This window comes from Erpetoichthys calabaricus, chromosome 15 (genome assembly GCF_900747795.2).
Source record: "Erpetoichthys calabaricus chromosome 15, fErpCal1.3, whole genome shotgun sequence".
Taxonomy (NCBI): domain Eukaryota; kingdom Metazoa; phylum Chordata; class Cladistia; order Polypteriformes; family Polypteridae; genus Erpetoichthys; species Erpetoichthys calabaricus.
The window spans coordinates 62,380,984-62,395,633 of NC_041408.2; the positions used below are offsets into that span (position 1 = coordinate 62,380,984).

Here is a 14,650-nt window from a genome sequence, read left to right on the forward strand (position 1 = left end):
GATCCAGACTTTAGGATTTACTACAGGTTTAAACTAGTAATGATAAAGTCTCAGAAGTAGACTGGTCAGTTAGCCAGAGATAAGAGGCCATGAACAGATCAGAGTTACCAGAAATAGAAGTGATAGGTAAAATGTGTGGCACCCCTTACCCCTCCAAAAAGAAAAGCCTGGGCTAGAATGGGGGCTGTGATTCAAGGAGAGTGTCAAGAAGCCACGGGATTCCTTTAAATTAACAGCTAAGAGAAAGGCAAAGTCTCTGCCATTTTTCCATCCGGTGAAGGAGGAGAGGACCATCTCTCTCTGTCTCTCTTGGTGACCATATTCATCCTGGATCAAAGACCTGGCCAACCAGAACATAAGGCAGAGCCACCTGGCAGTCTAAGCAGGGTGAACTGATTATTACTCAGGTTATCTTATATATAATTTGCCAGTCTCCTCACTCACTCACATCTGTCCGAAGCCGAATGCGCATTCGCCTTCTGTGCAGCTGCCGAAAAAACTTACGAGACCGACATCGCAGCAGGCGGTGGATTTACGGCAGCGAAAATTCAAAGAGAAAGGCGACTTCGACCAACATCGCTGTAGGGTCCGTCCGAAGCTGAATGCGCAGTCGCCTTCTGCGCAGCTGCCCGAAAAACCTTACGAGACCAACATCGCGGCAGGCGGCGGATTTACGGCCGCAAAAATTCAAAAAGAAAGGCGACTTCGACCAAAATCGCGGCAGGTGGCGGATTTACGGCCGCGAAAATGCAAAGAGAAAGGCGACTTCGATTAAAGCTCTAGAGGCCTGAAAGGCGATTTCAACTACAGTAATCCCTCACCTATCGCGGGGGTTACATTGCAGCGCCCCCGCGATAGGTAAAAATCCGCGAAGTAGCGACCTATATTTATTTTATTATTTATACATATTTTAAGGCTTTATAAACCCTTCCCACACTCTTATAAACCTTTCTCACTCTCTTGTTAACCTTTCCCACACTCTTATAAGCACTTCCTATGCTCTTAAACACTTTCTACATTCTTAAACACCGCAGACCAACACTGCACACTGCACACAGCGATCAGACGTCGATGTGTCTGCACTCGCTTTGTGAAGGGGAGCAGCTGAACTCACGCTGAGCAGAAATGGACTTTGTGCTGCTTCTGCCAAAATGCCTGCTTGTCGCTCTGCGTGTTTGGAAGAAGGAGGAGTGTGTGTGTGCGTGTGTGAGTGCTGAACGCACGTTCGCTCAAACCCCCCTCCCCAGAGGCGCAGTTCGCATTGTCAAGGGGGTGGGGAGCTGAATGAACGCTAAGGAGAAGTGGACTTTGTGCTGGCTTTGTGCTGCTTGTCGCTCTGCGTGTCAATAATTTAAAAGCCTGTACATCACCAATGTCACTGTCTTGTCTTGCGTGAAGTTAAAATGTTTTATAATAGTGAGATGTTACTCATATCCTTAGCCCGACATCCACATATCATATGTGTTAACAAAGTGTGTTTTATAAGTTTACATGTGTTTAAAGCATGTGGGATGGGTATTTTAAGGCTTAAACTATAAAAATGTTTATTTATATGGTCTTTCTATATCGCGGATTTTCTCCTGTTGCTGATGGGTCTGGAACATAACTTCCGCGATAGGCGGGCAATTACTTGTATTTAAAAACCCGCGAAGTCGTGAATCCGCGAAAAGTGAACCGCGAAGTAGCGAGGGATTACTGTACAGCTCCAGGCCTAATTACGCATTCATTCAATACACCTATATCAGGTTTGTGGAGCTTATACTTATTACTTACTATTCCACTCGTGCCCGTTTCATCTTACGTTGTCGAAACGAGCTCTTTGTCTAGTATTATTATATTTTTGCCAACACTCATTATTAGCTATCATGTGTGAAATAAATGTGTTATAACTTTGTTCTCTTCTGTCTGTTCCAGTGCTCTAATCTAATTGCCTGGAGTTACAGATATAAAAGTAGGAGGAAAACTGGATTACAGTAGCAGCCCACCCTGATAGAGTGGGAGGAGTATGGGGTCTGAGGTGTTCTGTTTTGATCTACATGAAGGGAAAAGGGGTCACCCATGGACCCTACTATGACAAAGCAAAGGTTCATAAAATAGATGACTGAGTTGTTAAATTCAAATCACTGTATTAAACCAGAGCCTGATGTCTATTTCAGGATAGCACAGATCCAGCATCCAAGGCTCATATCCCAGAGTGTGTAGAGTTCACATCTCTCCGTGTTTCTGTGAGGCTTCTTTTGGGTCCTCTGGTTTTACTCTCGTGTTCCCACAGACACCCGGGTTAGGTTGACTGGTGAGTCTAAATAGAGGAGTACGTGTGTGTGTGTGAGTGGGCACTGCCTTGGCCTGTTTCCCTTCCTTGTATCCAGTGCTGCCATCACATCATGTTGGAATAAGCGGGTTTGAGGATGTTGTTATGTTATGATTTCCATTTAAAAACTAAAAGCAGTGGACAATTACACAAATGTAACATAGCAAACAAAACACATTTAAAATGTTAAAGTACAAAAGGTTTGCTATAAAATGGAAAAATATTATAATATGTACACAGAAATGTGCATAAACATTATTAAGTAAGATACATTCACAGGTCAATGTTGATGACATAGTTAATTCTAAATTGAATTCTTCCAAATCCCCATAATTAGAACATGTGGGAATGCAGTCTAGTAAACTGTCATGTTTAAAAATATTTTAGCAAAGACCTGCTGGCAATAGGAGACAACAAAACTAAGCGTAAGTCTGCCCAGATTCCAGACGAAATAAGCCCCTGGGGCCCAAAACCATTAGGAAAAAGCACCAGTAATCCTTTTGAACTGGTCACCGTAAATGCTGTTTACTGGTTATTAGTTGAATTTCATCCTAAAGTATCCTTTTACATGGAATTCACTGGGCTTGGAGTAGCTAAGCAATTCCTTAATTCAGAAATATTTTAGTTGTGTAATTTATTGTAGATTTACTTTGAATCTCTTAATCACTGAAATTGTGGCACATTGTTAATAATTCCATTCTCAGGCTTTAAAAAGTGCCTCTCTATGATGCCTCAAGTGTTGTAGGAGAGATGCTGTTTAGAAAAACGATTGTGTATTTAGGTTTGGAAAGAAATGAAAGCAAAACACCTTTAGCATCACTGGGAGATTTGCAATTTTTAAACCCACTCTGAATAAGGAAGGCACCCCGTTTTGGAACATCCTTATACGAATTTCAAGGAGGTGGCTGGCACTGAGGCAAAAAACACAGAGGGAGGTCTTATGGTAGCTCTCAGTCGCCACCTACTGGATACATCTGGAGTTGTTAAAAGGCTTAGAACATGAAATCCCAGTCATTGTAGTCACATTTTTGATGCCGTTTTTCCAAAACACTTCAGGAAAATTCATTCGACCAGGAAGTTGTCTCCTTTGGCATTGCATTGTTCTCTGTCTGAGGATATGTGATGGACAGTAATGAATTGCATTTTGTACTTTCTTTTAATATTACTAATTGCACTGGTTGAGTGAATTGATTGTGGTCTTTATATTTAACTGCCTAACATGGCCTTGATGTACTACAATAACAGTAAAAATAGTCAGGCCCCTCACCATTTAATGCCAGTTTCTGAATCCATAGGGGACTTTAGTTTAAATCGAAATCTACAAAAAAATAAAACATGTTTTTGCACAGACATCTTTGATAAATGTGTGTTTTCTACCCTGGGCAGCATACTGAACAACACAAACATGATTATTATGAGGCTGTGATTCATATTTATTATAACACAATTCATAAAGAGTGAGTGAACAGTTTTGCGTAGAACTCATGTGCTGCTCTGGTCACCTCTGTAGACTTTAACTGTACTTGGCTCAGTCACGGACCGTACTGGAATGCAGTCGTCCTGCACAGAGTACTTTACTTCATCATCAAAGGGAGGCCATTCCAACCTTGGACTCCCTGTATGGACCACTCATGTGCCAGAAAACAAATAGTAAAAAAAAAAAAACACATTTAACTTTATGAAGAGAAATAGTGCAGAGGATTGAGACTGTTATTTTAGATTGAGTTCATCAAGAACGCGGGGACACAGTTGGAAACTTGTTAAGGGGAAATTTCACACAAACACTAGGAAGTTTTTCATTACACTGAGAACCATAGACACTTGGAATAAACGACCAAGTAGTGTGGTAGCCAGTAAGACTTTCGGGACTTTTAAAAACTAGACTTGATGTTACTGTATTTTAGAAGGATTAAGTGGATAAGACTGGCGGGCTTTGCTGGGCTGAATGGCCTGTTCTCGTCAAGATTGTTTTAATGTTCTAACTAATCATACTACTCTTCAGAACTCATTAAAGGCCTTAAAATAGTTGTCACTGTAGAAATGCTCTGTGCGGAATGAAGGTTGTTAGTTGTGTGTGTTGTGTTCTCCTCTCAGTTTGTTTCTATTTCACATAATGCAGCTCCTCTGCTTGCCTGTTTAGAAGTGCATTGTAATCTTCCGTAACTTTTTTATATTTACTGTTGTAAGAGCCTTTTCCTAGTTCCATAAGATTCATAAATATTTTACTAAAGGACTGTGCATAATCTATGGGAGGTTCCTATAGCCCCCATAAGTAGAATTGTATTGGTATATTCTAGCCATTTCTAACAGCTCTGACTAAACATTATTCTCAGTTAGTGACCAGCCTTGCCATGTGTAAGGCGTAGAGGGCACAAGGTTTTAAACCGGGCCTTTTGAGTGTGTGAAGTAACATGTAAGACAGAGCGCTTATTTAAGTGCTGCGCCGTACGTTTAAAGCTTACAGAAGAAGCAGCTAAGAATCTTTAAGTATAGAAGAAGAAGTAAAAAACTTTTAAGTACAGAAATGACTAAAGTTTCTCAAGAAAAGCTAAGTTCAAAGATGATACATTTTTCCTTTTTTTTGTCTTTTATTCTACGTGTGTAACAACTTTTTTCTTTATTCTTGTGCGGATTATTTGCTTTTAATTTTCACTAAATATTTTTAAAACAAACTTTTGCACTGAGAGATTTTCTTTTGGCACGTGTTTTACCCGGCTTGATCTCACCTGATACTTCGGCAGCTACAACTGTATTGTGATTTGTGCTGCCTTTCTATCTTTTGATTATTTTGCACCATTGCATGCACTTTTATCCTACTGTATGAAAAATAATTTTAATGTCCTTTTTTTCAGAATGACACTTTAAAGCTGTCAGCTGCCAAGGAGCATCTGGAGCAAGCAACATTGGTATGGATATCCAAAATTGGAATGTTTATTTTTTGATTAAGTTTGGATCTTTCTTACATTTAATACAGTAGGTACTGACTTTTAGGAGTCAGCTGTTTAAAGTTAATAACCTTAGTAGCACAGCAGCAGCAGCAGCAAGAATCTGTTCTTTATATAACATTTGAAAATTTTAAGTAGCTCAAAACATTAACTAGACCACTAAATAAAAAGCGCCCAATCAGTTTTGAAACGTGCAAAAGCAGCAAGTAGTTACAAATATACAGCACATGAAAAATGTGTGTAAAATAATGTTACCGGATAGCCAGCCACCTCCCTGAGTATTTCAACAGCACAGCAACAGAGTAACAGCAAATGATGTGTTTGCACAACCTCCAGAATAACAATGCATTCTGTTCACAGTGAAAATAAATCAATTTGATTTGGTTAACATTTGTTAAATAATAAAATAGTTTAGTTTCTAGGTTCTGGGCAGGTCCTGGGTTTAGGAGTTGTTGTGGCCCAACCATACAGAATTTTTCATGCAACAACAACGCTAAGGTGAGGAGTCTGAAGTGTCCATTCTAAAATGCAGATATTATTCTGTCTAAGACATTCCGTTGTTTGGGGGTTATTGTCATGCGGCAAGACCCACATTCTTTTTGATCTTCCGGTACCAAACATATGCTTGAATATTCATTCACCTGTGCAATTTCCCAGAACAGCTTGCAATCCATTGCTCCATCAATTGGACATGCAGGCCCATAGGCAGGAAACCAGTCCCACACCTTCATGTTGCCTCTTCCTTGCTTCAGACGTGAGATAAGGCTTTGGATTCAGTATGCATATGTAATGCTGGGCATGTAAACCAGAAAGCTAAACCATTGTCTCATCAGCCATTGAATTGTGTTCCATTAAGCTGACATTACGTGACTCCTAGTCGGAGGGGATGCCAAACTTGACACTACAGTTGCTCATCTCATCGCTTGTGTTTGCCAGTTTACATGACTAGAGCTTGCTGGGGTTGTAAAATTATACAACTATGTGATGGCTCTCCATCAGAGTTTTACATTTCCAAAGTATTGTGAGCTGACCCATTTTTGTGAAAGCCAATAATGTGCTGCCTATTGAAGTCATTGGCCAAGTAGAGGGTTATGGTATACAAGTATGGCGAGGTTTGACTTTTCCGGGGCAAGTCGCAGACGGGTTAGACTGAGTCGCTAGGTATGTCTCACTATGGGTCATAAGAGTGTGTTGCGACTACCCCATAGTCACTAAGATTATGTTGTTTTCATTGGAGAGCTGGGGTTTTCTATATGGTAACCTTCAATCAACACCACTCTTGTTTAGCATGTTAGTAATAATAAGTTACGTTTATTGAACACCTTTCACAAACCCAAGGTCGCTTTACATAGAGTAAAAAAAAATTTACACAGAAGACAAACGTTCGTAGAAGAGGAAAGTTTTGAGTTGAGATTTAAAGGTGGAGAAAGAGGAGCAATCTCGGAGAGACTGAGAAAGAGAGTTCCAGAGCTGAGGGGCCATAACACTGAAGGACCTGCCTCCCAGAGTGGAGACAGTAAGGAGATTAGTGCTTGAGGACCTGAGAGAGTGACGAGGAGTGTACAGAGCTAGGAGCTGAGTGAGGCAGAGGGGGGCAAGATTATGTAGGGCTTGAAGGTGAGAAGCAGAATCTTGAATTTAATCCCTTGATGGAACCGGTAACCAGTGAAGCTGGGAGAGAACAGGGGAGACGTGTTAAGCATCTTAGGCTAATAAATGCAGCAGTTTTCAAGTAAAGTAGATTATTATGGAATGTTGGGTTTCTTCCTCATTGCTCTGAGCGTTATATGAATCAAATGCTCTTTCTGTGATTTTTGAGGGATACCCATTCACTTACTGGATGTCTTCCATTGTGTATACAAATCTTTCTGAAGTCCATTCCACCATAAACCTTTCTTGGTCCACTGAATTATATCCAACCCTATAAAGATATTGTAGGACCTTCTTTAGGATGAGAAAACATGCTGGTCATGAGTGGAAAGAATTTAGGAAGACATATTGTTGTATTTGGATATGCTTGATAAGTCATTTATAGGAGCTTCAAGGAAATAATCAAAAGTTCATGTTTTGGCTCACTCTATTCATGTTCTCTAAATGAGACAGCCAGTATCCAAATGGTGTGCATTATGTTTAAATTCAGACAATCCTGCCGAAATAAATACATCTTTACTTTTTTGATAGGATCTTGAAAATGTTATTCATAAGATTCTTTTCAAAGAGAACATTGATGTAGAGACACAAAGGTAAGTTTTACTGTAATTGGCACTAAAAGTTACATGTACTGTGTGTAATATGCAATTGTGTAAATCACTTTCCTATATTGTCATTTTAATTTTAGAGTATTTTGGGACAGAGTCATACAGATTCTCGACAATACTGCTGAAGGTTCATAAGAAGATCTAGTAATATCTTCTACAAAGAGTCATCAGCAAATCTGAAAATGTCTTCTGTTTCCTGATTCATTCACTAAACATCTGATTATGAAGTTAGTACTAAAGTACTGTAGTTTCTTTTTTTCTTGCTGAAAGCATACAGGATGTTGACAGCCAATGTATGTCCCAATGTCTGTTTGACATTAAAAATTTGGATTTGCTTTGTGTGCTTAACATGACTAATCCCAAGAATCTGAATATCTGTGATGAACTTCATTGGTAATTAAAAAATGTGTGCGTGTCAAATACTGTCCGTTATTGTCAAAGTGGATTTCAAGCTGGACGCAAAGAGTACAGATAAGAGGGGAATGCCCCACATAGGGTGGAGTCTATGTAATCCGTGTTTGGACTGTTACTTTTTAAAATTTATATCAGAGAAACTGATTTTGATATATTTAATGAACTTGAGAAGTTAGCAGATGACAAGGGAGGAAGAGCAGTTATTGAGGAGACTGCAAACAATGTTAAAAAGACCTGAACAATCTGCAAAACTGGTCAAACACGTGGAAAGCGCAGTATAAAGGAATACTCCACCCAAAAGTAATTTTTTTAATGTGTTACTTATCATGTAACGTTTTGTAGGGATGGCTTAGAAAAATCTTTAACCGTATGTTTTGATGGATTACTCAGATAACACAATTCTGGATACAATGAGTGCAATTGGAGTCCAGGGTCGGCCCACTAAATAATGCCATCTGAAGCAAGGCACAATTTTGCTGTCTGCTCATTCATATTAAATACAAGATGATACATTTAATCCACATGTAATACATGTTTTGCAATACAGGCATCACAACACAGTACTCCCATCCTCATAACAATGCATCAGTCATTTTCCAACCCGCTATATCCTAATACACGGGGGTCACGGGGGTCTGCTGGAGCCAATCCCAGCCAGCACAGGGTGCAAGGCAGGAACAAAACACTGGGCAGGGCGCCAGGGCACACGCACACACACACACACCCACACACACTAGGGACAATTTAGAATCACCAATGCACCTAACCTGCATGTCTTTGAACTATGGGAAGAAACCAGAGTACTCGGAGGAAACCCACGCAGACACGGGGAGAACACGCAAACTCCACGCAGGGAGGACACGGGAAGCAAACCCAGGTATCCTTACTGTGAGGCAGCAGTGCTACCACTGCGCCACCGTGCCGCCCCTCATAACAATGAACAATGTAATTAATAAATATCTAAATAATATATATAATTTCTGGGAAAAAAATTTACCTTTCAAAAAATAAAACACTCAGAATATTGGAGCATCCAGCAGACTGAAGCATTTATCAGTTGTGCTGAGACCAAGTACTGCAGGGGGAATGCATGAGACCTGACTGACAGCAAATTTCCAGAAGCATCCTGTCTGTTCCACAGCTTTCTAGGGAGCGCTGTCCGGGAGTGGGACATCCCGCAATGTGCTCTGTTAAAACAGGAGCACTATGGGGGCCCAGATGCCTGGTGTTTGTAGCAGTAGGAGGTGACAGATAAGCGAAGTTTGAGGAGAATGCTGGGTGCATGACAGGAGCTGGATGGAGGAGTTAAATTACTGTACATGGCAGATTGGAGAAGGAGGATGAAGCAGGAGTCAGGAATCCTGATAGTTCATGTGTGGGGGAAAAAGCATCACAAAGAAGACGAATCAAATTGGCAGGTGGTGACTTTAGAACAACCGGTGAAAATCCCAAGGGTGCTTACAAAGGGAGCAAAGTGAAGGGAGGTGTGGCTGGTTCAAGTGTTTTTAGCATTATATTTGTTGTTTAGGGTGATGTTCCCAACTCTGTTGGAGACTCATGGTAAACAACAGCAGACAATATCAAAATGTCAATGAAAACATCTCTGTTACCTGCGTCACATAATTCAAATGTCTGGTATCCAAGGAGTCATATGCTTACAGTGTCCTAAATACATTTATGTCGTGTTGGGAGTTACAATGGTCTCAACTTACAGATGTGACTGTGCACATAAAAACATCAAATATCTTTTCTTCATAATTTCAATTCATTTTCATCTAGTAATGCCTGTTTTTTCTTGCAAATAAAGCTAACTAGTTTTGATGTGGATGAATATGTAGCAGTCATCGTTAATGCTGAGACGTAGTGTAATACAATATGTATAGTTCTGTATCGCCATTTTCAATCACTTTGTACTTTTGTTCATACTTCACAGAATGTACTCAGTCAGGCATGCAGCTGCACAGTAAGCTTTGCCAGGGATAAGCGGCAACATTTGCAGGTGGCAGCTGCGTGTAACTCCCATGTTTGCCTCTCCACTATGTCATCTTAGTAAGGATAACTGCTGAGATAGGAGCAGCACATCGAGTGATTCCTCAGCAGAGATAGTATGTTTCTCACATTTATCATTTAGTTGGGCATTTTTATACTATCATTTTTTTTCCCTTTTCAAACTCAATGAGGTACTGTATATGATCCAAAACTGTAGAATGTTTAAAAATAATGTCAACATTCTTTACATGCTCAACAATGAAATTCTTAGTTAAAAATTATTTGAATTTTGTGATTTAAAAGTATATAGATATATGATTCAAATCTATTTTATTAATGTTTGGAAAGTTTGTAAAGCATTACATATTTTTGACAATTTCCCATTAATAGACATTTTTCATTGTAAGTTTTGACATAAATAATCCAGATACGAATTTGTGCAGAAACTGAACTTATTCATAGCAAGAGATTTACCTGTATTTTAGTTAAAATATTGTTATATAAACCATTCCTGGAAAATCCACTCTTGCACAGTAGTGAATCGAGCTTTTGAAATTAAGACATGCCCCACTCTTTTTCATTGTTCAGGAATCTTGGCCATTGATAGTTCATTCATTAGCTACCATTACACTTCAGGTGATGTTAACATTGCAGAGTGTGGTCTGAGAGAGGTTTACAGGTACAGATTAAAGGTTAAAGAGAAGCAAGAGAAAACTTCAGGTGGCTAGCATGCCTTGTATTTGTGCATAATGAACACCCCGAAGGCCAATTCACCAGTGCTGTTTCACAATCTACCATTGACAAACCCTGAAGTACTGCTGCTGTGAACGTAAATGTAATGAATTAATGTTGAGTGCAAAGTGAATATGAATTATAAATACAAAAAGGGTGGTATGGGTCTACAGAAAGTAAAGTTTGAAAAGATAATATTCTTATTCTACAGGAAATACAAAAAAAGTCATTAAAATGATTTTTCTGTGAAAACTTTTGAATTAACGAGGGTCATACCAAAATTACCATCTTTTAAAAATTGGGAGTTTTGATGCTTGAAAAAACAAGTAGGACATCTTAATGTGCACTGCTTAATTTATTTTTGCACAAAATCCCATTGTTCTGGTAGTTTGAAGATACACCTACGGAAGAACTCTGTTTCAGCTGATTGATGACACTGACGTAGAGGCTGCTGGATTGCCTCTGAGCTCTTGTATTATTCTTCTCACATCTGGCCCATTACGTTTCCAAAAGGATGGTAATCTGAGGGTGCCAGGATTGGGACTGTAGAGAGGGCAAGGGAGAACTTCCCATCTCTTTCTCTCAAGTTCTTCTAAGGCCAAATGAGAAGAGTAGGGCCGAGTGTTATTTTATAGGATGATCTCCTTTCCAGTGTGTTTCTCCCACAGTGTGTGATTAAGATTCTTTAGTGTTTGGATATAATGAGTAGCATTTATTGTGGTATCCCAAAAGATGGTACACTTTACCTTTTCAGCTGATAACACTGTCTTTGGCTTCTTCTTCCGTCAGATGGTGCCATTCCATGCTCTGATGTTTTGTCTGGGATTTGAAATTAAATGAAACACTGTCACAATACTAAGCAAAAAGGTGTTTCCTTTATTTTGATACCACTCGACTAGCTGTAATTAGATGTTTTTTTTGCTGACCTGTGTGGTCTTCAGTCAGTAAATGTGAGTCCTAGTGAGGCTTTCAGTCATCTCCTGAAACTGCATTGTGCCCAGTTCCTTGGTGTACCAGCACAAGGCTACTGATCCTGACAGTACTCCAGGGCAGATTCTCAGGGAGTGTGCTCATGAACTTACAGACATTCTGACAGACATCTGTTATAGTCAGGAGTCTCAGACATGGTGGAAGGGTGCAAGACCTACCAAAAGGTCCACAAAGCAAGACTTGAACTTCACTAGCCTGCCCAGAAAAGGCTTACCCCAACTCAGCCAGTCCCCAGCCTGCAGCCTACTCGGGCCTAAAAGTGGGGAGCTGGCTTTAAAAGAGAGGAACCAGTTAAAACCTCTGGCTCAATGAAACAAGTCCCACAAAGAAGGTATTTAATGTCACTGCCAGGGAATGTATGGAGAATTGCTGAGTGTTTGGTTGCAGTATTTCTGCCACATCCAGAAATGCTGCTGGAAGAAGGTCATCAAGCACCTGTAGCACTTCTGGGTGCCCTATAAAGTAAGCCAGCTGCCACTACTCTGGGAGCCAGAGTTAGGAGGTGGAGGATGAAGCTTGCCAGCAGGAGTGGAGGTGGACAGAGGAGAAGATGAACGACAGAGAGAGAGAAAAGAAGATGAAGTGAAGTGTGCTTAGTGTACTGTGTTAATGCTGGGAACTGTACTGTGAAGGTGGGAAATGAGGGAAAGCGTTTCCCACGAGTAAAAATAAAAAAGGTGCGTGCTGAACTTGTGTCCACTTTTGTCTGTGTTGGGGTTTAGGTGGCAGGTGCGCCCTCTAGAGGCCAAAAGATAAAAATAGGGCAATATAACAAGTTTTTGTGTTTTATGTTTGTAATTAATTTAGATCACTTTGTAGAGATCTGTTACACTTTCACATTAAAGAATCTTTTTCTGTTGATCAGTGTCAAAAAAGCCAAATAAACATCCACAGTGATTCAGTGTTGTATAACAATAAAATGTGAAACTTCCGAGGGAGTGAATGCTTTCTACAGGCACTGTATATGTCCTATACATTTTAAATATATTTTAATTCTGCTATCTTCTGTTGCTCTATGAAAAATGCAAATTAAATTTCACTTCATGGTGTGAACTTAGGCGGCACGGTGGCGCAGTGATAGAGCTGCTGCCTCGCAGTAAGGAGACCTGGGTTCGCTTCCCGGGTTCCCCCTGCATGGAGTTTGCATGTTCCTCCAGGTGCTCCAGTTTCCTCCCATCGTCCAAGACATGTAGGTTAGGTGCATTGGTGATCCTAAATTGTCTCTAGTGTGTGTGCCGTGCGGTGGGCTGGTGCCCTGCCCGGGATTTGTTCCTGCCTTGCACCCTGTGCTGGCTGGGATTGGCTCCAGCAGACCCCCGTGACCCTGTGTTAGGATATAGTGGGTTGGATAATGGATGGATGGATGCTATGAACTTCGGTATTGCAGAGTTGAGACAACAATAAAGATACTTTGACTTTAACCTGGTGTAAGGACCGTGCCAGATGGACCAGCATCCCTACTGGGATGGGAGATGGATCCTTATCCAGCCAGGAGGCTATTACAGAAGGACCACAGGAAAGGAAGTAGAACCTGGCCAGGTTTATGGTAGATTCCTATTCCATTCAGGTCAAACAAATAATGGATGGACAATCCGTTCCCCAGTACCAAAAGGGGGCAGTGCTTCTCTGGTTTGGCCCCAGTATGGACACCTGTAGGGTGGCCTGGTAATTGGAGTTCTGAAGTGGCAGTCCTGTCAGGGTCCTTGGGTGCCACCAGGGGCCACTATTAGGAGTAACTCTCCATGTTTTAGAGGACTTCCGTCTGACCCAGAAGTGTTTCTGTTATGTAACACCGTAGCCCTGGAAGTACTCCCAGGTCCAGCATAAAAGAAGCTGTCTCACTCTTAAAAGGAGAGCTGGAGTTGGGAGGGTGTGAGATGACGCTTGTGCAGGGGGACAGAAGCAGACAAATAAAGTTGTTTGTGCTGTATTGTTGATTGGTTATCCTGTAAAAGGTATTGTCAATAAATCTTTATTTAACAGATCTTGGAACTGTCTGTGAGTGAGTTGGGTCTGAAACCTGGGCACCAAGGTGCCCCCTGGGTGGTCACACTGGACAGGTCACAACACAGTTAGGCCCAATAGAGAGGCAGGGCTTTATTTTGCTTTCACCCAGTTCAATGGTTCATCAAGTTCTCCCTTTGTTTCTGTCACCATTTTTGAATCCCTTGACCCTTTTTGATACTTGTGATAATCCCTTGGTGTGGCTTTGTGTATGATATGAGGTCAGGAGAGCGCCCTCATCAGTACAAAAGGCAAAATAAAATGAAATGAAAAGGCCAGCCAATTGAGGACTCCTATTTCAGCAATTGAAAAGAGAATAAAAGTTGAGGAAATGACAGCACCTAAACAATATATTATTTGATGTAGCGCCTTTTTGAAGTGAATTTGAGCACTAGGATACCATACAATTATCCCCATGTATTGACATTGTGCGCACAGTGAGCCGGTGGGGGTCATTGAATCAGCAGCCTGGCCATTCGCAGTCCAGGTGTGTAACCACTGAGCCACACTGCCTTATCTATAATTGGGCAGAGGAGGATATTTGAGACTGAGAGGTGCTACTGATTGCCGTTATTATGGCACTTTTTAATTATACCACTGTCTTCATTGCGTCATTTTTACTTTCTGCCGCCTGTTTACAAAATGCAAATCAAAGTGATTATATGTTGCTCTGTGTCAATGTATGCATTTGCTTCTATAAAAAGATGCTATTACATGAAGACAGCCACAGTGTATAATGTTCCGGCAAAATAAATACAGCATTAGTCTTTCTGCTGTCTATTGCTCCAAGTTACATTTCCTGTCGGGGGAATAAACCACATAATAAGGATCCTGCAAGGCTTCATTGTGACAGGCAGAGCTATAAGCAAACCTGCAATTTTTCCAAGAATGCCTCCTGTAGAAGCGGGGCAAGACATGAGGAAAGCCTTAAAAAGCAGCCTGAGACGTCGCTTCCAATTGCTGCTACTAACAGATGCGAGTGTAAAGGGATGTTCTGTTAGGAGTTA

General features: G+C 40.8%; 2 protein-coding genes across 4 annotated transcripts in view; one reads left to right on the plus strand and one right to left on the minus strand.

Moving 5' to 3' along the window:
* LOC114665861 (uncharacterized protein C6orf118-like) overlaps nt 1-8,445 on the plus strand; it is a 28,696-nt gene extending 20,251 nt beyond the window's left edge. For all 3 annotated transcript variants that reach the window (XM_051919355.1, XM_051919353.1, XM_051919354.1), the window contains 3 exons: nt 5,164-5,217; nt 7,438-7,499; nt 7,595-8,445. In XM_051919355.1, coding sequence (XP_051775315.1) covers nt 5,164-5,217; nt 7,438-7,499; nt 7,595-7,649 — 171 coding nt within the window. In that variant the 3' untranslated portion in view covers nt 7,650-8,445. The remainder of the gene's footprint in view (nt 1-5,163; nt 5,218-7,437; nt 7,500-7,594) is intronic.
* The window catches only part of LOC114666111 (protein quaking), a 1,435,209-nt gene that overhangs the window by 714,336 nt on the left and 706,223 nt on the right, over nt 1-14,650 (minus strand). The gene's annotated exons all lie outside the window — the stretch shown is intronic.